General features: G+C 38.2%; 3 protein-coding genes across 3 annotated transcripts in view; all 3 read right to left on the bottom strand.

Moving 5' to 3' along the window:
• The window catches only part of LOC108104967 (carbonic anhydrase-related protein 10), an 82,403-nt gene extending 64,328 nt beyond the window's left edge, over positions 1 to 18,075 (bottom strand). The window contains exon 1 of the mRNA XM_017211337.2: positions 17,667 to 18,075. The gene's annotated coding sequence lies outside the window, so the exon portion shown is untranslated. The remainder of the gene's footprint in view (positions 1 to 17,666) is intronic.
• LOC108104969 lies at positions 9,661 to 10,087 on the bottom strand. Its single transcript, XM_017211340.1, has one exon. It carries the CDS (start codon positions 10,085 to 10,087, stop codon positions 9,755 to 9,757), a length of 333 nt encoding a protein of 110 aa, XP_017066829.1. The 3' UTR covers positions 9,661 to 9,754.
• On the bottom strand, positions 12,322 to 14,169 carry LOC108104966. The gene has a single exon (XM_017211333.1). It carries the CDS (start codon positions 14,167 to 14,169, stop codon positions 12,322 to 12,324), a length of 1,848 nt encoding a protein of 615 aa, XP_017066822.1.
• Positions 18,076 to 27,184: the final 9,109 nt, after the last annotated feature.

Genomic DNA, 27,184 nt, shown 5'->3' with positions numbered 1-27,184 from the left:
TTTGATATTTAAAAAAAAACATTTGTTAAGTTTTAAATGGCATATAAAATACATTAATAAGACCTAAGCTGAGATATAAATAACACCTGAATCTAAAGAAAATCTTGGAAAACTTTGTGATAATCCATTATAGCTTAGACTTAGCCATTATCACTTGTTCTTCGCTTTGCGGCACTTTTGAGCTTTCCAGCCACAATTTTGCCTTATGCGGCTGACCACCTTTAACCCCTTGATAACACCCAACCCAAGCCTTCGAATCTCCGCCAGCCGATGGTTGGAAGCGTTGAAACAAGTTGCCAAAAAGTTAAAGTTTCTCCTCTCTAGCTGCCTGCCAACAACAAAAGTTGCAGACCATCAAGTGCCGCGCCCACACATAGTCCTACCGCCCACTTGCGTAAACGTTTGCTAACAAGCTTGAAGGGAAAACTATGGGGAAAACAGAACGGGGGTTGGTGGAAATTCAGATTCTGAGAGAAACCAACAAACATTTTTTGGGGGGGATAGTGGGTAAACCAAGCCCACCGCCCTCCCCTCTCGCTCACCATTCAACTAACTAAACACAAACGGATATGTGGATAGTTCTACCACCACCACCCACAACCACTCCTCTCTCTCCTCTTCAATATTTTAAAACCCAAACAATTTTACCAACAAATTCATCTCGAAATCCAGGCACAAAAAAGCCGAGATGAGTTACGAAAAAAAAATCGAAAGCAAAAAATATAAAAAAAGGAATGTTTGAGGTTTGCCAAAAATATTTTCAGCATTTCTGTGTGTAAATAGTGAAAAATTGCTGCTTTTGTTGGCCAAAACAAACCGAAATACTCGTATCCAAAAGTTGTTGGCAGTAGTTTTCCTGCCACCCCTTCCCACCAACCTTTCTTAAAACTCCTCTTTATTAAAATGTCAAGCCATTAGAAGTGATGATGGTGGAGGCGGGGGAGGGAGGAGTTGTTGGCCAAAAAGGGGTCGGAGATTTCAGCAATAAAACGGATTCTAACATTTGTCAGTTGTTGTTTCTGGGGGCCATTAAATGCAGAAACAAAAGCCAAACCTGACAAAATGGCAACGAAAATGTTGGGAAAGAAGGAGGAGGCTCCATCTCTCCATATGCCAGTTAAAAACATCTTAAAAGCTACTTTTAACCACAATTATGTAAATATTAACACAAACGAAACATAAGACAAAAGCACAACAGCCTAGGCAAACTCTACGGAGCACACAAGCAAAGCCAAACATCCTCACACTCAGTCACTAACATCCCTATGTCTTAAGGTAAAAAATATTGTGACTTCTTCTGGAAAATTATAATAAATTAGAAAATAATCTTAATATGTATTATTTTTCTCTTTTTAAACTAGTTTTTAATTCGAAAAAGAAATCATCTTATTTTTTATTTAAAGTGATTTAAGCGAAGAAAATCACAGATAGGCCTCATCACTGAGCCTAGAAACTTTCAAAGGCAGAACAACAGGATCAAGGTGGAAAAGTTGGATAGATGGCAGGGGGCAGGGGGTCAGGTAGGTGGAAAAGCAGAAGCAACAAACGGGTGACACATAAAGCCAGAAAATGTCTGGAGTGTCGACAACACAACCATTAGCATCTGGATGAGTGCGAGGTGTCCCGCCCCATCTTCCTCTGCTGTCTTTTCCAGCCATTTTCCCTTCCCAATTCCACCCCCACCAGGTGTTGAAGTTAATGTCAGTCGAATTAAAGTATGCGCGTGTGTGTGTGTGTGAGTGAGTGAAAGAGACATAATCCCCAAGATTAAGGCGGTGTTAATAAGCAAATGGGGGGTCGGAAAATGCAGAAAAGGTGGAAAATCATGGGTGGTTATGGTTGGATGGTAACCATTATTATTGAAAACTGTTAGACATGACAGCAGGTCACGTTTTGTCAGGCCATGCCACTCAGTCATTCAGACAGTTCCTCATTCACTCATTCATTCATTCATTCATTCCGCCAGCCAGCCAGCCAGCCAGTCAATGAAATGAGCAAAAGAAATGCAAAAATGCACAGACGACAATCCGTTTTCATGGCTGATTTAACCGTATTGAAGCTTGGGATGGAAAATGCCTGACAGAGTCTGAAGTTGAATCCGGGAATTGAGCTCCGGATTGGGAATGGCAAACAGATCGGGATGGGCATGGGATGGCATGGAACTCATCCCAGCGGAGAACCGACAAACAAGTTAAGGGACTTAATCTGCAAAAGGTATAGTCGAAAATACTCTGCGGATTATATTGTTACTCATTTACAATACAAAAGTTCATGAAATTCATTATGGATACAAGAAATATCTAGTGAAATGGAAACAAAAAATGATAGATTTAATGATAATTTAATTTAAATATTAATTTAAATATTAATAAATAAGTTCTTGGGTTTCCAAAATAAGCAAATATTTAAGTACTGCTTGAATCCCTTTATCTCTTTTTAGTAAATAATTTATATAAAAATATTATTTAAAGTTCTTCAAGTTCTTTCTTTCCAATAAAATGCAAGTTCATTGATAAAAATAGTTCCTTTCAGAACCTACTTGTTGCGAAAGAAAGAATAGAAAGAAAAAGCAAAAAAAAAAGAAAATTATTTCATGGCAAATACAAGGCGAAGAGAATGAAAAACCAAAATCACATTAGGCCAACAAAAAAAAAAAAGAAGCGGGGAAAATATGGGTGGCCAAAAAGGGGTTGTGGGGCGGACAGTAGTGAATGGAACTAGCGGAAGGTCCCTGTACAAATGCCAATCCAGTCACGGGTTCTAAAAATCAAAAATTTGAATTTCGATCACGTCTTCAATTACGTCGAATCGACGTGCATATAAATCAACTCTGTAACAGGCACACACACACAGACACACAGACAACTATACTCAGACAGGGGGGTCGGTGTATATAGTGGGTACAGGGGCCTATGGTGGGGGCATGGCAGTCAGTCGTCAGTCAGTCAAATGTGGTTTTGTTGTTGCCCCACTTGCCCCTTATCCTCGTTGTTGCGTTGAGTTTTGTAAATCAAGTGGAAATGCCACACAGAAAAAAAAACAAAGCATCGAGTACGTAGAAAGCGGGAAAATCAGGCAGGAAAACTGGGGAAAGCGAACCACACCGACGATGATGATGATGACGACGACGACGACGATGATCCAGTGGAAAAGCACAACCAAGTCGAGGAGTCAAGAGTTGAAGAGCTGATGTGGCACAAGTGTGGGCGCGCCAGGCCCCCTGTCCCATACAAAAAATATAAAAACCCCGCCCCATTGTTAAGCCTTCGCTGAGCACTCATGCAAAGTGCAGTTGACATGCGGAAATTGTAGGTGCGGTCACGCCCACCGCTCACCGCCTATCGTGTCCTTCAAGGCCACCAAATCGTGCATAAATAAAATGAATTCAAAGTTGGCCACAAAAATGGTCACGACATAATTGAAAGTATTCCAAAATCAAACCAAAGAAAGTTGAACTCAAGAATGTGAACTATAAGGAATGTCAAAGAAATTAATCAAAGCTTAAGTGTAAAAATATATATTAAAATATAATAAAAATGATATCAAACGTTAATTAATAAAAATTTCACTATGTCCGACTTCCTTTAACGAAAATGTGAAAGACATTAAACTTAATTTCCCCACGCAAAAGCTTTGCTATAGAAAAATCTGATTGGAAAAACAGAAAGCCGGAAATTGTCCTCTCTAGCAAGTTTTTCCAAAAAATTTTGTGAAAAAGGTTAACAGAGGGCTTTTTAGGGAGGGGGGAAATGGGGGCTTGGCAATGCCTGTCAGCCAGTCCGAATTATTTGGCATTAAAAATTGTGATTTCTGGCCAAGACATGCAATCGGGAACTTGTTGTTCAATTTCCCTCCATCACGCTGATTATCCTGGCACTCGCACACTCACACACACACACACACATAGACACTTACTGCACTGACATGTCCTGGTTGTTGTTGATGTTTGTCGGGAATTTGATTTGATTTCAGGCAACCAGGAACTGCAACTGCAGCAGGAGTTGTCCTCGTCAATGTTGGCACTGCAACCTCCAGCTCATGCTCTTGCCACTGCTCTCCTGCTTTTGCTTCTGATCTCCTCTTGCTTCTGCTCCTGCTCCTGCTCCTGCCCCTGCATGTCCTTCTGATGATGCTCTGTGAAATGTCCTGGCCTGCCATTCGCTTGAAATTACTGACAACTGCTTCAAGCAGCGGCAAAGTTGAATTTGCATTGCCCCCAGCCTCGTGTATAAGTATAAGCAAGTATGTGTTCGGGTGTCCTGCTAGTGTGTCCTGTGTCTACGTAAGTGTCTGTGTGTGCGAGAAATGTCACTCATTGGCACAAGTGCATCACACGAAGGTGAGTCAACAAACGGAGAAAATTATTTTTGCAAAAATTTCGCAGAAAAGGCAAAGAAAGTTTCTCATTAAAAGGATCTGGATTAAAATTGTAAGAGCTATAGCAAGTTGCCATATTTAATCAATCAAACGCGATTATTAGAGACATCAAGTAGGCATCTCGCATAAATCTTATTTAACAAAAGCTAGAAATTCGTTTATGTCTCTCTTTATCTATTGCATTATCAAAATCTACCAAGTATTGTTTAATTTATATAGTTTTACGAGCCTGGCTAACCCTAATGTTAATATACAAGAAGAAGACCCTGAAAAAAGCAGCATCTTGCTACACATGCATTTGTCTGCAGCCTGGCCCTGGTTTTTCCCCCAATTCCTTGCCATTTTCATCCTTTTTGGTCCCTTTGACGTCAGAGCAAGATGTAAAAAGAAGAGGGTGGAGAGAGGGGGGGAAGGAGAAAAGTGGTGGCGAGGGGCAGACTGTGTGACAGCTTTCTTGAGATGCACTTCACGTGCATTTGACTGCTTAAATAAATTTTGCTCATGGTAATAAATTCACTTAAACTCAAACTACGTCCAAGGATGTAGCCCACCCAAAATGCCACCCACTCATATGCGAGGACAACGGGAATGCTGACGGCTTTATAAGACTTTTTGTTTAGACACTCATAAACATAATTGACGTCATAAAAACAGACAGCAGCAGCAGCAGAAGCAGAAGCAACAACAATGACATAATGTCATGTAAATCTGTGCTGAGATTCCGTGTGTGTGTGTGTGTGTGTGGGTGGAATGGATGGATCCCCCGTCGACCAGCTATTCTCCACTTTCCCCAGCTCTTCCTCTGTCGCTGTGGTAAGTGAAAATCATTAGTTTCAAGTCCACACAAAAGCCGAGGCATTTGTTTTGTTTGAGCTGCTTTAAAATGAAATGCCTCTCATGTTTTATAAAGGCCAAAAAGGACCTGCTGTCCTGTCCCACTAAATATAATATATATATATATATATATATATATATATATATGTATATGCGAAACACTTCAGTATCCCCTCCCCCCATTTTTAACTCGGGCAAAGCGGCCTGCATTTTTTTGTATAAATTCTAACAAATTGTCTACACTTCCGACCAAACTGCGCTCTCTCATAGAAAAGCCCCTCCCGTTTTTGTGCCCACATTCTGTCTAACCTAGTCCCGCTTGGCTCTCCATAAATCAAAAAGTGCTTGGCTACAGTTTTACAGTTTGTGCATTGGCTTTGTGTCCTATCTGCACCCCTCCTCCAACCCCCTTCCACATTCCACATAGCCTCCGCGCCTCTGTTCTCGTTTCTTTACATTTTTTTTTATGAACTCCACATTAGTTGGGGAGGTGGGGAGGGGGTAAATTGAAAGGCTAAGGGTTGGGGGGTAATGGTCCACATGCTTGGCATGCCGCACTTTTGTGCGTCGTCAACTCTCGCAGTTTAACATATTAAAAGTAAAGTGAAGTGCGTACACTGGCAGAAATATCTAAATGGAACACAAAATCCTTAAATAGTCTAGTAAATTTTTTCAAAAATTAAAGGATTTTCTTCATTTTTCTTAGTGCATCATAGGCTACTTGGGAAAAGAAAAAAATCCCACAATGAGCCGGAGAAAGAGAGTAGAAAAATGTGCATTAAGTTGAGGTACAGGGAAGTGGCAACCCGTCTATTGTTGCCAACATGATCCCATTCATTATTCACGATTGGCAAGTCCTCGTACGGAATGTCCTTTGTACTATTTGGTGAGATAAGCCACCATTCCATCCAAGTCCAATTCACATTCTGCACTTCCTGTTGCATATCCAACCAATAATTATAAGAGAGAAGACTGGGATTTTGTTTGTAAACAACGGGGGGCGGGTGGGGTGATTTAAAGGGGGTTAAAGTTAAGCTTAAACGAGATGAGAGCCTTTTGAAATATAATACCGTTATTTACACATCACTTCATTGAGCGCGCAATTTTTTAAGCAAACAAGTGACGGAGAAACAGGATCTTATCGTCTCGGCTCGTTTATCAAGCTCATTAGTCGCTGTCGCATCTTCGTTCTCGTCCTCATTTTCATTCTCTGTTCGGTTCTTTGGCGGGGAAATTATTGAACAGCATCGAAAACATTTTAAGCGCATCCTTTGCACGCCGAAGTGGCCACCAAGGAGTCGCTTTTCCAACCGATTTTCCCATACCCCATCCCCCCATTACTTCGAAGACGCTTTTATGCTTATTAATGACGCTACATGCAATTTATGTCGGTAGTTAAAACGCTGGCGCAAATTAATGGACGTAATGTGCAATGTCCACCAAGGATTCGCACACATCAGAACAAAGAAAATATCCTTCAAGGGATAAAGATGTGTCTAATTACAAATGAAAAGAATGCGATGGGATCAAGTTGAAGTACAGACTTACTACGAAAATTAAATTAATGAGAGGAAAATGAAAACATTAAATGTATTCGAGTAGCGGGATGTGTAATAAAAGAACCATTTAAAAATGTTTTTTAAATAATACAAAAAAGTAAGCTAAACTTTCCTAAGATCACTTTACCCATTTCAAAGCGCTGCAGACTGCTAATTTAATTACTTAAGCTCATTAAGGCTCATTACCCTCAAATTCGACTGCGCTTGAAGCATTTTAGAAGTTGAGTTAGTTGCAACTTACAGGTGAACGATAAAACACACACACACACACACAGGCAACGAGATAAACACCCAAGCACCAATGGCTTAACCCACAAAGCAAGACTTAACCCCTCGAGTTTTCCCCTTACCTATATTTCCTGCAACGGTTATCCCTTTTGCTTGCCTCCTAAATTCCATCCCGCCTCCTCTACCACTCTCTCTTTCTCTCTCTCTAAACTTTTGCACAAAAGGCAAGCCATCAATGGATATATATATATATATATATATCTCCTTAACCCCCTACTGCCCCCTGCGGACGACTGACTGCAACAACTTTTTGACTTTGTGCGCCTTTTGCGGCCGTTGTAGCTGCGAAAATTTATGGCCAATTCAATAAACGATTTTATTACATGCGCACGTTGTGTTAACAATGTTATTATTATTGGCGCCCAGTTCCGCAAAAAAGGGTTTTGCCAAAACTGGGGCTAACGGGGGGTGTAGAATTCGAATGGAAACAGAAGCCCGGGGCAATGCAGTGAATTGGTTGCTGGGCGATAAAAGGGGTTAAGCGGAGTAACAGTAAGCCAATTATTATGAAAATTAATTTATTTTGTATTGGAAATATGAGGCTGTAGCCCAAAATAGCAGCTACTTTTGTGATGGCGATGAGGGAGAGAGGGAGAGAGAGAAAAAGGGGGGGCAGGCAGGCAGCCAATGGACGAACCTGAAGGTGGTTCTTATCGCAAACTAGCCAGCAGCCAGGAGAGCTTCTATTTCGCCCCACCAAAGGACCCATTTGCGCCCCCAACCACTTATCCACTGAAATTGCAGCCCAAAACCCACTGCTTTCCTGCATTTCCAAATGCTTTTACTTTGTTTACTTCCCTGCAATTTTTGTTCCTAAGCTGCACTGACGAAAATTTTTGAATTGAGCTTTAAGTGCTTACAATTAGTAAAATACTTGGGTAATCAAAGAAATCACTAGCTGACTTAAGTTAACTTTTTTGAGTTATTGTTTTCGACAAAAACCATAGCATACTATTCAGATCTCTTCATAATGCTTTATATCATTAATATTTTCAAAGATATTACAAAATGTTTGTTCTTTCAACGCTTCTGACTTTTGAATTATATATAACGATTTAGTTTGAAAATATTTAATTAACACTTTTTGGCTGCCAACCCACTGTGCTACCCCCTGTCTGTCAACGGTTTGCGCTTTTGTTTGCCCAATACACAAAAGGCCAGCGTTCACATACTCTCATACAGATACTAAGCGGACGCTTATGTATGTGTGTGAAACCTTATTTTCTGAAAACGCATTGTGTTTGCATCTGTGTGTGTGTCCCAGTGTATATATGAGTGTGTCCGTGTATGTGTGTGTGCAAACACAGAATTCATAGAAGGCGCACTCATGTGCAACCCAACAAGGCAACAAAAGTCTCATTACTTTTACTTGGCAAATAATGAAGCTAACAACAAAACAGCTACACACACACACACACACACACACACACACATGCACTTGCCACCATATGTCGCTCTGTATGTGTATGTGTGTGTGTCAATTTGACAATTGACTTTGGCTCACTAACACACACTCATGTGGCCGGATGCGAGTTCAAGCCTCATTCTTGAGACCGATTATTTGGATTTTGTGGTTTGAGGGACTCTTAAAAGTAGATATACTCCCAACTTATCAAGTTTTCTTAACTTTTTTATTAACCAATCCAGCGATAATAGCTATTATTTTAACTTCAATTTCCAAAGTATTTTAATTTTCTACCAATATTTATGAAAAGAAACCCTATGTAGGGATCTCTCTCTCTCCCCTAAGGCTTTCCTGTTTGATAAATAACTTGAATGATTTTAGTTAATAGCACCCACAAGACATTTTCCACAATCATTTTGCCCAATCATGCTGGCACTCAATTTAATTGATTTTATAGTTCCAACAGAAGTGGAGCTACATAGTTGGTATCCAACACAATGGCAAACGGTCCTGCAGCGAAACAGATGTGTAACAGGTTGACCCACTCGGCCAAAAACCGACCACTCTATGCCAAGTAGAAATCCACCAACCAAGAGAAACAAAAAAAAAAAAGGGGAAAAGGGAAAATACCCACAAAACACAAACACAAAAATTAAAAACAAAAAACGAAACTCACCCACAACGCGTCGCAAAGCTCTTGAAACTTTTGGCAGGGGCGTTTGGAAAAAGGGGGCTTCAGCTCAGTGAAGTTCGGTTCGGTCAGGCGGCTTTTGAGTGTTTTCCACCTGAGCACAAACTTAAGTGGCGAAACTTGATTAAAACCGCACACACAGCTAGAGGCATAGTGAAGGGGACCGTGGAGTTTGGTCCAGTCCAAGCCAAGCCAAGCCAAGCCAAAAACCAGGATCGGTCTAAAAGTTTCTGATACGGCTAAGGACAGGTCGGGGATTAAGTTGCGGTTATGCACTCCACTGAAGGAAAGTCAAAGTTGCACACATTTCATTCAACACTCATCCAAAAATTAAGGTCACTCAAGTAAGTGTACAGAAGTTAGGGTATTCAAAAGAATAATTGTAAAATCAAATTTATTAAAAGCAAATTAATTCGAAGAAGTTTTGAATGAAAGTTCTTGAGTTTCCATGAAATTTAATCCATTCTCTATCTGTTAACCATTAACAAATAAACTGTTTGTCTTAGCCAAAGTTTAAGGTTGTTTTTAAACATATTTAATCCTTTGTATGTTTAATAATCGTTGCCTTTATTTAGTTTCAAATTTGTTCTTTACACAAATTTACCAATGTTTGTTGACTACAAAATCATTTTCAATCTCTGGAATTTTCCGTTCATGTGGCTTTCCCTCAAATGGCAAATCCAACGCGTATTCCTGTTGCTGTCTTAGCAGTTGATGAATCCCCGGATAATCCACAAAGATGGGGGCATACCTTTCAAAGGAATCCTGATCAATATCAAAATGAAATCCATTGTCAACTAGTGTGGTTTCATCATCGGAACTTCTATGATTTTTCCTTAGTGGTGGCAAGTAAGCATTTCCAGGCAATTCCGCTGACAAACAGCAGAGAGCAATCAACAGGATCAGAATCAGGATTATAGATTGTTTCAGCATCTTAGTTTTGTACTACTCGAGGGCTTCAACTGTGCTGATGGCCAAAGAGCAGTTGTCTTTTATGGAAAAATAGCAAGGCCAAAAAGTGCACTTGGAAAAATATTTTTTAGAATTTACATTTCTTGCATAACTAATAATTATTCAGAACTTTCGATTGGATTTCCATTAACTATAGTTTTTTGCCATGCCATAAATTATTGAGTTATATAAATATTATTTCTTTATGTATACAAAAAATAGTTTAAAGTGCACTTTTCCATATTCAATCATAATCTGCAAGACCTTGTGCTGAAATGAATTTTTTGGCTCCTCATTAGACATAATTTTATGCTGATCCTGATCTTCAGTGGCGGGCCAAACCTTTGCTTTTGGTTCGTTATCTTGCATAAATTTCCCGATATTTCTGTGTCAACCATTGGATACTGGTTTTTCTGGCTCTTATACTTTCAATGTGGGAACAAAAAACGATGCCTCAACGACCGTCTAATGTCGGATTTTCAAACGCATGCGCTTTGTGTATCAGACTATCTGACGAATTACAGCGTTTCCCGCCAAAGTAGCCGATGGAGGGCATCAGGGCATCCATCTGGCGACGGCTTTGTTTACCTTTGTTATCAGCTCTTATCACACAAGAGTCTCACTGAAATCCATTGGGTGTGAAGTGCCCGCCCATTGGCTGGCTAAATTCCTTCATAAAACCAAAGCAGGTGTTTATATATATATATACATATATGGTATAACCCCTTACCCAATTTTTTAGACTGCAATTAAATGCAATTAATACAGGGTAAGGCAAAAATCTCTTCATTGAAAACAACAAAAACTTTTAACTTTTCGAATGACAAGACTACAAAATCTGCTAAGTCTTAAAAGGCATAATTAAAAGTTAGTATTGCAGTTGCAACAACAGACTGTGATAACTGCTAACCGGTAAATGTCGAACAACAAAACCGGAAATCCTATTTCCAAATAACGAATATGGAATGTCCTTTCAAAAATCAAATCTAAACTTAACAATTTCCAAAATATTACATTTATTTGAGAAGTTTATCTATCCTTTGAGATATTCCACTTAAATACAATTTGTATTTCAATTTGTTGGGAATTTTGTAAAGTTTCCAAAATTTGTTAACCTTTTCTCTTGTTATTTCTATGGGTTAGTGGCTTATGACCTTATATGTCAAACATTGAATGCTACATGCTGACAACATTTGTTGCTTGCAGGCACTTTTAGGGTCTAAAGGGGTTAAGGTGGGTGGCGTCCAAGCCCACTTCTGATGTGGCCTGCAACACTTCCGGCATTTAAGCAAACGAAATATGTAGCAACAAGGAAAGCACACGGCTGCAACAAGCCAGAGCGCATTTGTGTTCCATTTGGGAACCCCGATTGCCCTTCAGCCCTACAGCCCTCCACACAACCACATCACCCCTGCTTTTTACACCCCCTTTCATATAAAGACAGTCGGTCAAGTAAATATGACTTGGAACTACTAACTAACTTTTCCAAAATATTATTTAGTCCTCTCATTACTTTCATTATTAGTTCATTTCTGAATTTATTTTGTTGCTCATTTTTAATATTTCAAACACAAATTCCTTTTTTTTTTTAAATTTATTTATGAATAAACTTCATTCGAATATTTCTGATGTAGAACTTTTATAAACTTCATGAATTATCCAATGATTTTAACTCCATTTTTCTTAGATTTTCATAATTCTTTTTTATAAATTTAAAGATAGATAATCAAAATTTTAAAATTTCACATTTTTAGTGCTAATATTTGTACTGGTGGTGTATGTACCCCCATTTTATGCTGCCACATGTGTAGGCAGAAAATGCGGCCATGTAGGCTAATGAGTTCGTTCTATGTCGGACGTGTCTTGTTTTTGTCCTTTTATTTTTTTTCGTTCCACCCACATACTCCTACTGATTTGGTTGCCTTGCTGTTATTGTTGCTGTTGCTGTTGCTGTTGCTGTTGCTCTTTATGTGCCGACTAACGAGGACGTTCCGCATTGTCTTCTGATGCCACAGCCCAAAATGCCAGCGGCAGTGCCACAACTTGCTATCCATATTCCATTCCACTCCATTCGAGGACACAGATTGGCGAATGGAAATTTTAGACTAGCAGGATAAGGTAAGTAGTCCAAAGTTTAGGTTTAAGTTTAGGTTAAAAAAAAGCCCTACAAAACTAACATATATTTTTATTAAAGAAGATAATATAAATCGCAACCACTACTCGAAAAATCTCCTTAACCAATAAATCCTTTGACTAAGCAGCTCTAGAATAAAAGCAACTACAGCGGCGGAGAGCAAAATCGCAGAAACATAGTAAAGACCGCAGAAGGCATCCAAAGGAATCGGTGAGACCTCATAGTATTCCTCGTAGGGTGTTGCATACTGACTGGTATCGAATTCCCGCACCAAATAACCAATAATTCCCGCCGATAGAAGCTGTTTAATCTTTCGATCAAATGCTATTTTCAACAATGAATGGCGACGCAAATAGATGACCATTTGATAGAGAAAGATATGCTCCTTGATGTGGGTCAATCGACTTGTGCTCCAGTGCATTTGATTGTAGTACGTCATGGTGGCAATCAGCGAAGTGGTTGTAAGTTTGGCCTCCTCACCTGATCCTTGAATATAATCAAAACGATCCTTGGATCCATTCCTAGTCAGAACAGTCAAGTCGCGTGGATAAAAGTCCAAATATTCTTGGGTAAGCAATGTATAATTAGCGTTTATTAATTCCGATATATCTCTGGGCACTGGTTTATTATAGGGTAATCGAAAAGAATCAAATAGCTTTCCCTGGTAAACAACTCGCAGTACCAAGACCATAAGTAACCAGCCTGCATAATATATACGAATCCAGCTATTTCTGGGAATGTTCCATGCCTCCAAAGGATTTCCCATTAGAGTGGTAAGTACTTGTAGTCCATGGTTAGCTAAATCCGAGATTCCATATACAATTCTCGTTCGTAACCAGACAAACAAAGCCACAAAGACACCGGAAACCACCAGGGCCATCCATACAGTTGCACAAAATGGCACCGCCAACTGGGCCACAGCTCCAAACTGGGAACTCATATGCATGATAAAAACCAATGAGCTCTGATGATACGAGCACGTGAAGGAGAAATGCGATCGATGTTGATGTGAACCACTCATAGCACCAATCAATATGGATGAGTTATTATAGATCACCTGATCGAAACAGCCACTGCAACTATCATTTATATCCGCCGACAGACATTTATCACATGGTTCTTCAAGTTGGATTCGAAAATGAAAGATATCCGCCAGCATTTTGATAAGCTCTCCGTCGATTCCAGTTAAACGCCAAATTTCTGTCCTTTCATCCGGATCACTGGCATTGCCCTTGAACGATACAAAAGGTGCCAATGGATACCAACTGACTGTGAGTGGACAACCAGAAAGGCTATTTAAAGCTCGATCAAATGACCTAGCTTTGTGACCATGCAAAAACGACCCATTCTCATAGCGATCTATCAATTTCAGATTAATGCTTAGGTCACAGTTCTTATTAAACATACGATATGTGTAAACAAGTACCATTCCGTTCTTCTTTTGGGTTAGCAATATAACATTTAAAGTGTGAAAGGCCACACAAGTACTGGATATATCTCGGAGCACCTGAAGTCTTTCCGATCGCGAGGACATCCGACGTGTGAACAGGATCAGAAAGTTATATTCCCGCGTTGTATGCATTTCCGTAAAGTTGAAACTCAGCGTATTGAAGGCCTGAGCAGAGTTAACCAAAAACACAACATAGTTAGCCGGAACTTCACTGGGTGGTTTCTGGAATGTTCTCAATGCAATCGATATGCCCACCTCTTTGATCATCCTGGTCATTAGATCCCCTTGATGATGATCCATTTGATCATCCTTTTCCGACAGCTCCATTACTGACAACGTGCTCTGCGATGGGCTAACCTGTTCGTCCAGAATTTCTAGAGCAGCTACCACTAATGGTGCTATAACTTCCGGTTCTGGCGGATTAAGTGCACCCATTACTAGGGACCGTAGTCCTATTAACAGCCACAAATATTTAAACATTTCGAAAAGCAGTTGCAGTTGTTGCAGGTTCACAAGCAAATGCGCTGGCTAATTTCCCTAATGGTAAACTTTCAGACAACTAAATCTCCGATAAGCCATTTTTCATTAGTTAGCAATTTTTCGACCTAGATCTAATCCCATCCTTTCAGTGAATTCAATTAGCTTAATGTTGATCTAGCATGAGTAATTAAAATATTCCAATTTCTTTAAGAGTCACTTTTAATAAAGTTAAATTTATCAAAAGACCCCATAAAAGTTTACTTGTTAGGAAAAACTTATAGAAAATATACCAAGTTATTAAAATATCCTTTTTTTTCTATATAATTTTCAGAATTTCTACAGTTTATACGATTATTCCTCACAGCAGAAAAACAGGGAATGCCTGGCAATCAAGCAGCAATCATCACAAGAGTGGCCGCAATCCCGAGAGCAGTGTAAAACGCAATGCAAGTGCAAACGAAAAGCCAATTCAACTTGTATTTTTTTTCTCGCAACCACAAGTGTAGGGTTGAGCAAAGGATAAGGATAAAGGGTATTCCCCTGCCTAGGACTCTAGGAGTTCTTTTTTTTCTGTATTTATCTTTGTAGAGGGAGAGTTGGAGAGTTACCCCACTGGATCCACTGAGAATGCAAGCAGCAAATGCAGCATACATATCTCTGCGGCTTGTTAGTCCAAGCGAAAGGAGACGCTGCCAAGCCTCCATGCCCCACTTCTGCCCACTTCACGCCCATCTGGCGCGCATAAAAATTAAAAATTTCATTAAATTCACAAAAATGCTTGAAGTGGAAAAATGTAATATCCTTTGGGCACAAAGGATGTGCATATAAATGCAAATGCGGTACTGTTGCCCGGGTAAAAACGAAGCGATATGTCCGAAACGCCCACTCAACGCCGCTGCCACGCCCCACCGCAGCAGCAGCAGTAGCAGCAGCAGCAGATGTACGCATGAATGCACACTTTACACTATGACAATAAGTATGTGTTTTGCTTTTAACATATTTTCTTTAAGAAAATCCATATATTTTTTAGATTTTCAAGCATTTCCACAAATATAACTCTTTGAGTATTAATTTTCTTTAACATTAACTTTTTTAGTCATTAAATTCTCAACTGACATAAATTTTGCACAGTGCCTTTGAGATCCTAGCAACTTTTTCATATGCATTTCCCGCTCGCTTATCTTCTCCAGCCTTCCATTTGCCCCTCACCTATCACACCCCTTTTAACACAACCTTTGTTTGCAATTAGTGGGCGACTTTCATAAACAAAGCGATAAAGAATCGAGGGTTAAAATGGAGAAGGATATGGGATTCAAAACGATATTTAAGGAAATCCAACCGAGAGAGAGAGAGAGAGAGTAAAGTCCTTCAGGAAAGTCCCATGACTCGAGTGACTCTTGAGGAAAAACTTTGCAGCTTTTCATTTGCCTAATAAGACGTCATCAGATTGGGCCAATCGAGGAGAAAGTGTAGAAAGTTGAGGCGAAAGAGTAAGGAGCACAGCGCGGCGAAAGAGCATGGAACATATGCCAGGCAAAACGACAAAAGTTCGAAAATTAAAAGTTTCCCAAAAAGTATGCAAAAGTCACTGGGGAAGAAGTGTGTTGAAGTGGTTGTGGAAAGATGGGAAATGGGCAAGAGGTTTTTGCAGTGCAAAGCTGCATATATATATATATATCTATACATATATATATATGTATGTGAGGCATGTTTTGTGAACTGTAATTATGACGCTTGTTAGCACTTATTCCACATTTTCGGGCTACATTTCCGCAGGAACATTTTTTCCAAGGACCGAAAACGTAGACTAAAATATTGCTTTAGTGTTATTTACAATGATTGAGAATTTTTGATTAACTAATTAGATTATAATAAGGCCAAGAAAATTGTTTTCTTGTATTTGGATTTACCCTTTTTAGCTCTTATGTATTCTTCTTAAATTATTTATCAATCTTATCATTTTATTTACGTAGAAATAACCCGATCATGGAACCAATTAAATTACTAGCCAAGGGCAAAAACAAAACAGTTTGACCCCTTTTTTGCCACAGCCCCACCCACAAGTTTCTTCTTAAGTTTTGTAAAAGTTCAAGCTTGGTCTGTGCATAAATTAAAAATGACAAGGATATGCCACGACGAGTGGGAGGTTTGGCATCATGTAACCGAGCGGGCAACAAGTTGCAACTTAACGTTGCCCACATCTTGCCGTAGACCACCCTTACGCTCCTTCCTTTTGAAAAACCCCTTTTATGGCATATGAAACATGAGCACCATCCCGCCCCTGAGAAATTCTACAAATTCAGCGAAAAGTATTTTCCACCTTTAAAAGTGGAATGAAGGTGAGGCTGGAAAAAGAGGGAAATGATTTATGAATGCAAAAACTTTTCGGACCAACTTTGTATGGCCGTTTTGCCATTGTACCAGTCAGTGTGGGAGTGTGTATGTGTGTGTGTGTGTGTGTGAAAATCCTCATGTTACACATGTGAAAAAGAAGGTGGCAGAGAATTTGGGCCGACGATAGAGAGAGTAAGGGAGACAGAGACACGACCGTCCGCTTAATGGAATTATAAAAATGTTAACTTCAGCAGAAATTCAAACAGCGCCACAATCTATTCGAATCACCTCCTTCACTTTTTCCACCCACCTTCTCTATGCCTTCCCTAACCCCTTCGTTAACCCATTGCAACGCTTTTCTTGTATGTTCGACATGTGTGGGCAAACTAACCTTTTTTCCACTTGCCTCCTATGAATTCGGTTATAATTTTGTTTAACATTTAAAGTGGCTTAGCTTGTAAACTTTCCCAAAAACAAAAAACCCAAAAATTTCCCCACCGCAAACGATTGAAAATATTTGTATAGATACGAAATTAAAAACAAAGCAAAATGGGGCCAATGCAAAAAAGAAACCCAAAAAAAATCTTCCGACAGAAGTGGAAAAATTTCAGCATCAGCAGCAGACGGCCTTTGGTTAGCCGACTGATATATCAGATAGTTATATATTTATATACATATAGATATAGATGGATAAATGAGCAGACATACGCAGACATATGGGTATTTGTGGCTAGGGCAATCCAATATACTTTTCAAAGCAAACACGAACACAACTTGATGCTGCCACAAGGCCCAAAGAAGAAGATGGCAAGGGCTGACACTTGAACCCACAGCCCGGAAAATACCACCCACGTAAGCACCCACCAAGCTACTCACGCTACCCTCCTAACCAACACCATCCCAACAGCCAGCCAATTTCAAGCCAAGTCCTGGAAATGGACCAACTTACAGCGGCACTGGGCAAAAATGGTAGTTATAAAATATACGAAATCGATTTTCTTTGCTTTCAAAATTCAAAATAACGCAGCAAATGCTCTAGCATTGTTTTTGATTTAAAGTGAAAAATGAGTAATCAGCTTATCAGTGGCCTTAAATCGAAAACTGAGTTCGATAATTGTCTAAGGTACTTATATATAAAAAAGAAAACATAAAAGTTGACTTACCTTAATCCTCCTTATTATTTGTTGAACTTTCCGATTAAAACGTCTCATTCCAGTTAAGTCGGTCTTTTTCTCCATATTTCCATATATGTATATGTCCCGCGAAGCAAAAAGAACAAAAGTTTTTATTAGTATTTTTAATATTGAATAGAAATCAAAGCACTGACCTGCGATCACTTTGTATGTACAACTAATTTGGATTGCCAGTCGTTAAGAATGACAACAACAAAATGCAAAACTACAAAGCTAAAAAGCTCTACATACCAGCAAAAACAATTTTAAGTCGCAGACGAAACGATAGGCTAACGGATCTTCGTAAAGCTTTACCTCTTGCACTGTTTCATCTCCTCTTCACCGCAGTATTTAATTCATTTATTTCGGCATGTAAGAAAGAAAGAAAGAAAATATCAATGAAGGAAATATCTTTGGCGAACACCAAAAAAAAATCATATACAGCGGAGCACTATTTTTAATTTGGCATAACAAATAGTTAAATTCACTATTAAAACAATAAATATTTAAGAAAATATAGTTCTGCAATCACTTTTTATGTATTATTTTATATATTATTAACACTTTTTAAAGCCAAGCCAATTTTAGCGAACCGTTTCGGAGTGCAGCGGTTTATGAATGACAATTGTACAGGTAAGGGGCTGAGGGAAAGAGGAGATAACGGCGCTTCGCTGCTTATCTCTTTTATTTTTCGCTTCTTCTTTTACACTTGACCGGCGTAGCACAATTTGCATTTTGGGCAAACAAAATTGTCAAATTTACTATTAACACAATATCTAATTAACAATATTTAAATCACGGTCCTGCGATCACTTTTCATGTATAATTTTATATACTTTTAACACTTTTAAAAACCAAAACCAATTTTTGCGTTGCCGCGGAGTGCAGCGGTTTATGAATGACAATAGTACAGGTAATGGGCAAGGTGGAATGAGAAAATAACGGCGCTTTGCTGCTTCTCAATTTCTTTTTTGTGTTCTTCTTTATCACTTTTCACACGGAGCACAATTTGTAATTTGGCATTAAATCAATATATATTGAACAAAAACACGGATCTGCGATCACTTTTTATATTAAATTCTAACATTTAACATTTTTAACACTTGCTAAATCACCCACAATTTATCCGTGCGATCGCGGTGCGTGCGGCCTCAAGAAAGAAAACTTCTGAACTGATTAAGGGAAGAGAACATTTTGCGTCGATGAAGCGATGGAGAGGAGAGCGATCACAGATCTTAGCTTTGCATGTCCACTCTTATCTTATCTATCCTCTCTTCATATTCAACGCATAACTATGAATGCAAATCATTTTAAGTAAGAGAGAAAGTGATGTCAGTAAAATGACCTCTCTTCTTATTCAACGCATTTACAAGAATGTAAATTATATGAAGTAAGAGATAATTTTTAAAAAAAAACTTAAAGAGAAAGCAAAGTCAGTGAAGTAACCACTCTTTCTATTTAAAGCATTTACATGAATGTAAATCATTTGAAGTAATAGTTCTTATTAAAAACATCTGAAAGAGAAATCAAAGTCAGATTCGTGACGTCACCGCGCATGGAAGGCCTTATAACCTTATTACTTAATTAAGTAATGGTCGGATAAAAATACTCAAAGCTAAGGTTTTCTAATTTACAAATATGTATGTACTTACTTTGAAAATGTATTTCAGCAATAGAAGGCCGGCAATTTATCTCAGTGCAGCACTCGCTGCGGCTCCTGATGATGTGTCTTATCTTGTCCTGCAGTGGCTGAGCGATGCCAGCGCATCCTGGAAGCTTTTTATCTTGGCGTCATGTTGATGTTTGTCGGAAACTTGATTATTTTCATCTCGCTTTTTTTCCCTTTTTTTTCTTTTTTTTTTTTTTTTCTAGCACACATGTTGAGGAATCGCCGGCCCGTGTTGCTCCCACTCGGAAGATGTTTTGGATGCTGGGCCCGCGGCAGACAAACAGGAAAGGAGCAGACTGGGATTAGCTACCACCACTCTACACCAACCAAACAACCACCCAACCAAAAAAAAAAAATATAGAAAAAGATGAACGTATGAGTGTGTACGTTTGTGGCCAAAAGTTAAAAATAAAGAGTTTCGCCCCGATGTAAATGCACCTTTAACTCGAAACGAGGGGGGACAACAAGGACGACTCGGTTACAGGTTGTGTTCCCTTTTGTTTATCCTTATATTTGTTGCTGCCGTTGTTGTTGACAAACAAGGAGCGCATAAGTAGAATAAGTTGTAATAAGAGCAGTTAACAACATGAGTGAAGTCAAGGCAAGCGCACAGCGGGCAGAAAGCCAAGACACCTGAACGTCACGGCACGAACGTGGCTACAGTGGAGACATCTGGTGAAAAACCTAGTCATTAATTAAACACAATTAATCTCACTTTTATGGTAATTAATCGTTTGAAACGATATTTTTGAACACAATTTATATGCCAACGAATTGTACAACAAAAGAGTAAAAAGATAAAAGCGTAAATTAAATTGAGAACATGAACTATACAAATTTTAAACTGCAGAATGCAATAAAATCTAAGTTAAATTAAATCCAATAGTGTACAAAATATTGTCGAAAAAATGAAAAAGTGCAAAAAAACGCATCAACTAAAAAATGTTAAAGAAAGGGTTTTAGTTGCTAAATTTAATAAGATTTAATGAAGATAAATCTTTGTATATAAAAATAAGACAAATAAATAGAAAACAAACATATTATGTAACAGACTACAGCCATTTCAGAATCATTTATAAAGATTTCACTGTACTAAAAGGGCACGGGGCCACGCTCCTGACAACTGACAACTCCTTTAAAATGTAGTTACTGTTGTTATTATTCAACCTTAATGAACTTAACAAGCTCGCACAACGACGGACCGAAGGACGAAGGACGCGGGGCAGAAGGTCTACAGTTGGACACAGGAATCCCACCCGCCGCCTCCACACACACACCCGCACACCCACACACATACAAACACACTCCAGCATACACCCACAGTCACAGACAGACAGACAAACGAACAAGTTAAACAGAGGATGGTAAAATGGGTGGCTTCAGATGGTTTTTGGGTGGTATTTGGCTGGTAAGTACGTATGTTGCATGTTGCTTTAGGGGCACATATGTACGCCCATCGTGTGTGCCATGTTCATGTCGCAAGAAATTTCCCAGCTCTCAATGGCGCAGGGTCACGTAACTCAAATAAAGCGCCAAAGCCACCAGCCGCAAAAAAAAAATAAGAAAACAAGAATTTCTTTTTAAAAAACAAAAATACAAAAGACAAAGAAAGAAGCCGGCTTCTTGTGCATTTTGGCTGCGCCGAAAGTGAGGCGAAATTAAAAATGCTTTACAAATATTGAGAGAACGAGGCCAGAGCCCAAGAAGCAGATATGTGATTTCAATTTAAAGGGATATCGTAAATCAAATTATACTTAGATTTAATACCGATCTGTTAGTAAACTAAGGAAAGTATGTGTAGTTGTAAAAGAAAACTAAAAACTTACAATAAACAAATAAGAAATTTTTATTAAATATACCCAAAATATGAAAAATGTTTATTAATATTTCTTCTTTCAATTATAGACAAATTTAGGCATCTTGGAAGCATAAGAAACCCTTTTTTATTACAGTTTATATATTTTATTACTTACTTATATATTTTTTAACTTATTTATTTTATGCAGAAACCTCTTTTTTATCCAATATTATCACTCAATAGAAAATACAATAAGTAATGAATTCATGTTACTGAAACGCCCAAAACTGTTCCCAGTATTATTCAGTCTTATATGGCAAGTTGCTGCTTAAAAGCCGATTGCCTTTGTGCGATTCCCAACAGTCGCTGGCTGACATTCAAAGCGGCCAGTCACGTTCCCTTTCAAAGCCGAACAGAGCTCAAAATATGTAATAAAATATACGAAATTTTAGTTTTAAACATTTTTTATAGTTTTTTATTGAGAAATTTTTAAGTATGATAAAAATGTTTTCAAAAATACTTAATATGATTACAGATTCTCTAAAAAGTAAACAAGAAGAAAACATATTTACGTACTTGATTAGGAAACCTAACTTGATTACTTAATTGGTTTAACTATAAGATATAAATACCATATTCGATACGTAAAATTGGGTTCTCTCTTGGGAACTCTATGTTCCAATTATTAAAATACCCTTAAATATAATTTATAATCAAACAATAATTTGATTTCAGCATACCTTGTTCTTGCTAATTTGATGGTCCTCGGTTCTACATTTACATTAATTTCAATCGTTAAACGAACGAACTTTACTTGGCTCGATTATTTATTAACACAACTTGAATTGGTATTTCGAACTGAATACTCAACTCCATTGTGGTTGGCCATTTACAAGCTTTCTGGTTTCACATTTCAATTTCGTTTAGTTCTGCAATTGCAGTTGCAATTGCAACGACTTTATAACCGCGAGCCGTTTTACGGTTATTGAATTTATTTATTGAAAACGCAACTTGGTCCCCAATCGAAGGTTAGGTCATCGATATGCAAATTGATTGACAAAAACACTCTAGTTAACAACACATTCCCCTTGGAAGTTTTATTTATTGGATGCTGTTCGATGGCGATGGCGTTGGCTAAGGTACTAAGGTCCATTTGACATAATTAATTGTAACACGAACAATTACGAGCCGAGACAGCGAGCAGGACAATAAGGATATACATTTTAATTAAAGCACCTCGAGCAACTAATTACATTGCCAGAATGTGAATGTGTGTGTGTGTGTATGGTTGGGTAGTTGGGTGTTAGTCCTTTACCTCTCTTACTCTCTGTGTGTGTGTGTGTGTGTGTGCGTATGTTGTGGTGGACGAAATGTCCTTGAGCACCTTGTCTGTATGCGGTTGTCCGCAGATCCCTAAATGTGTGCGTGTGGGTGTGTGCGTGAGGGTGAGTTTGCCACTTGATTCATGGGCTTGTAAATTGAATGCAAAAAATCATAGAATACTTTTAAGCGCACCACGACACTCAAGGGACCACAAAGAGTTCGGTTTCGTTCTTAGGGATTATTAAACGATAGATTTTGTTTTCCTATCTATTAAGGTAAAGGATGAACATTATTTTTACATTCTTGATTTAAATTTATAAAACAATATGCTCCCTATTCCCTATATTTATTTATCTTAGCAATTTCAACGATAGCCTAGCACAATCGATAACACTTGCCGATGGCTAAACTTTACCTTACCTCTTGCCACCTCGGCAGGATTATCGCAGTCTATCACCGCCGCCGAATAAAAAACAACTCCATGAAAACTTTCAGTTACTCAGTCTGTCAGTTCATCAGTCAGACTTTCATTGTATGGGTGTATGTGTGTGTGTGTGTGTGTGTGGTGAAGTCAGACAGTGTCAGACATAAATAAAATGCAAGACGGCAGGCGGCAGTCGGAGGCACGGCGCTGACAGGTTAATGTCAAATCGGCCAGCCAAAACCGAAAAACCAACAGGAAAAACAACTAAGGAAAAACACTAGAAGGGGAAAACTGAATCTAAATAACCGAAACTCTAAATACTCAGGGAAAATCAATTAAAAATTAAATTAATTAATTAATGTTTAAACAATAGAAGACAAAATAATGCTAAATACCATATGAATATGCTAACTTTTTATATATATTTAAATAATCAATTAACATTATTAATTTATAAAAAAAAACTAATAGATTTAATTCTTCGAAAATAATTAAAGAATTTAATTAGTTAACTTAATAGCTGTTTAAATCAAAAAATCCATTTTTGTACAGGGTATGCAAAGCAAAACCAAAAAGGGTGGCGGGTGATAAGTGAAGAAAATGACGACAAAAACAAAAAAAATAAAAGAAAAAACAAAACGCCAAAGTTTTTTTCTCGTCAATGGCAGAGGACGAGGAGGAAAACTCCGGCTGGCTGGAAAAGCGACTCTGAAGCTGTCAACTGACAGTTATGAGAAAAAGTAAAGCTGACGAAGACATCAGCGGGGCAAATTTGTTTAGTCTTAGTCGCTTTTCGCGCCCAACAGCCCACTTTTTCGTACCCTTAGCCCGCATGCCATTTTGGTAATGATGGCTTAAAGGACGCCCGCTGCGCGACAATGTGTTTGTTTTGTCTGGAAAAGCGTGGAGTGGAAATTTCAGTGGATGTGTGGATTGGGTGAACTGTAGAATGGTGGACTGGTAAATGGTGGAACGTCCTTCGCGAGGACGAGTCGCTAACAGAGCATGTCGTGGCTTTGCTTTTGGTTAGGGATTTTTGGCTAAAATGGGGGCCAGGGTGTTAACCGCTAAAAGGGCGTTAAGTGTTTTATTTACCCTCAAAATATAATTTATATTGTGGCTGGATATGTGTGTGTGTGTGTGGGTAAGAGAAAGATAGAAACAGCGAAGAGGATTTGCTGTGAAGTGATTTAAATTTTAAGTACTTTTTGCATTTGTGTTCTGTTGCCACCCCTCGAGAAGTCTCTCTTCCATCATTCTATGTTTCTCTTACTGATTACTTTTCTCATTTTGCAAATTGACTTGATGACATTTTCGGGTAATTTACACAATTCGGTTTATCCGTTTGCCCAAGGAGTCGTTTTTTTTTGTTTTGGAGTTTTTTTTAAAGCAAACCCCGAGGCCATGGATTTTTTTTTTATTCTTATTCTTACCATAAGCGGTCTATTAGGGAGTTGCGATTTTACAATTACATTTTATTATTCTAATTCTTAAAAGCTTTTTTATTGAACAAACTATAAAATTTAATTTTATACATTAGCCATGTTAATTGCTAATTATCTTACCAAGGAAGTCCGCCTTACTTGCCTAACGCCAAAAAACAATAACAATAACAATAACAAAGAGCAGGCGAAATTGAATAAGTGTAAATGAGCCCAACCAATTATTTTGAAAACAAAACACAGCCCCAACTTTTTTCACACCTCCACCGTCTGCCAAAAATGTTTTCAGCATTAATTTAATGTCACATTTAAGCGGGGGGGTATCCCCCACCCCCCATTTACCCCGGTTTTTTGTTCAGGGCCGTCACGACATTTTGCGGGTGGCGCTTTGGCAAGTAAATTAAAATATTTTAATGAGTACAATTTATCTCGCGCCAGCGACTCGGGCAGAGCAGAGTTTAAAGCGATACCAGTTGGCTTTCTCCTTCGTCCTTTGTCCTTGGGAACTTGGGAACCCCTTTTTGCGTTTTCCCCAAAAAAGGGGTCTTTGGCAACTTGTTGCGACATTTAATTATTGGTTGACAGTATAATCAAGCAAACTCGGCAAGAATTTCAATTTCATTTAATGGTTTAACACATTTTCCCTGGCTTTTCTTTGGGGGGTTAAGCCTCAAGTGTCATGTAAACGACGTTAAACGGGTGCCGGAAATGGTTAAAACCCGCAAAAGGGTTTAAGCTTTAAGCATTATCCCTGCCACCATTGTGTCCTTTTTGCTTTTGACTTTCTTATCATTGAACAATTAGTAGGGGAAAAGCACAGCAATAAGCATAAACATGATGTCAAAGACAATTATTAGGGGTTTTATGGATTTAAATGGATTGTGTAATCGCTTGATTATTTAACTCTAAGAAAAGTGGAAAAGGGATTTTTTTTTTAAAGGCAAACTAAGCCAAGCACTTGAAAAGGTGCAGTTTTTTTTGGGTTTTGTCTTTAATGTATACTTATAAGACTTCGAGTTTTGGAAGACAACGAATTTGCTTAGAAAGTTTCATTAAAAGTTACAATAGCCAAAGGCATTTAAATTTATAGTTTTTATTACTGCTGACCCTAACAACTTGCTTAATTATGAGCAAAATACTACTGTTTTTGAGAGGTAACATCATATTATTTTTATAAAAAGATTTTAAGGTATTTTAATAATGATTACAACGAGGTAAGGCATTCTTTACTAGGGCCATTATTGGCTAAGCTATTGACAAAATACTTTTGTTTTTGGAAGAAAAATGGGAGAAACCGAATTTTGGATTTTCCATAAGGGGTAACATTATTAAATTTTTCTACAAATTATCAAGAATTAAAATTTTTAGCTGGGAATGCAATTTTTATGGAAATTTAATAGCGATTAAAGCGAGCTTTGGCATTTCTTATTAGGGCCATTATTGGCTAAGTTTTTGACAGAAATTTTTGTTCTTCAGAGAAAAATGGGAGAAGCAGAATTTTGCATTTTCGATAAGGTACGAGATATGACATTCTTTTTTCGGGCCTTTTTTGCCTAAGTTATTAACCGGAGCTGCACTGACATAACCAAACAAAAAGCCACGCAAAAGCCGACGGCATTTCGATCGCTCGGCTTAGCTAACAAAACTAGAAGAATATAAGAGATAAGTAAGCGAGAGTGGATCTTAACCTTGGGCTGACTAAGCTTTTAAACTGCTGCTCCGAAAACTTAGTATTATTATAACACAAATCAAAAATTAAAAATATATATATTTAGAAGTTATATACTTCAAGACTGAACTTAAATTTTCCCCTTGGGCTTCTATTTTAGCTCACAACGCCATTTGCTGCCAATCAAATTTGATTCCTTCTCTTTGGCCTTTTGACGGCTGCTGCCTATAAATTGCCATATGAAAATGCAATTGGCTTTCTCACTGATTTCATTTGCTTCCCAACGGGAAAATGTTTACAAAAAAATGCTAAAATATATACAAAATCGTATAGAAGAGAGTGAGTAGAAAGTGAAGGAGAAACTGCATTTGGCCCGCAGAGCTTTGAAGTGTGGAACCAACTGCGCTGATTAGATAAGCAACAACAAAACAAAATATAGTTGAATAAAAAAAAAAAGAATATATATATATATTAAAAAGCCCTGCGGGTGCTGGCAACCATCTCACTCTTTCAGTTGCTGACTGCTGCAACTTTGGCTTACAAATTGTTTTTTAGTTGGCAGAACTTTTAATTTGGTTATGGTGTGAAAATGTTTGTTTTCTCCATCTTTCTACCATTTTTTTCCTTTTTTTTTTTGTTTTGTTTTGTTTTGCCCGCATTTTGATGAAGTTTGTGGTGCAAATTAATTTGCATTTTTACTCCAGCTATATAAGTATATATATATATATATACAGTACACAATATATATAGCAAAGCATCTCTGAATGTTTGTATAAATACAACTTTTATACGGCGACTTTTTCAATTAGCGCTAGCACGAGCGAGTTTTCCCATTGCGTGACCATGGGCAATTAGGGGGCAATTAATAAGACCTTGCTTACATGTCCGGCGACAATGGACATTAATCAAATACAAATCAATTTTCATATCAGATAGCCCTCAAGGGATATCCTACTGAACGAAAAATGATATTTTTGCTTTTCATAAATGTAATAAAAAACCTTAAAAGCCTCACTCACTCACTCACTCACTCACACGTCACAGGCAATTCGATTTCTGATGAGGGGGGAAAAGGAAAAAGAAAACCATAACCGAATGACAATTATTAGAGGCTATTTACTACTGGGCCGACGACTCTTAAAAGGCAACTGGAACTGGGCCCTAACTACCAAAACCATCTATCT

The sequence above is a fragment of the Drosophila eugracilis genome, unplaced genomic scaffold (assembly GCF_018153835.1).
Source record: "Drosophila eugracilis isolate 14026-0451.02 unplaced genomic scaffold, ASM1815383v1 contig_2147, whole genome shotgun sequence".
Classification (NCBI taxonomy): domain Eukaryota; kingdom Metazoa; phylum Arthropoda; class Insecta; order Diptera; family Drosophilidae; genus Drosophila; species Drosophila eugracilis.
The sequence above is the reverse complement of the archived record's forward strand: the minus strand, read 5'-3'. Positions and strand labels throughout refer to the sequence as shown.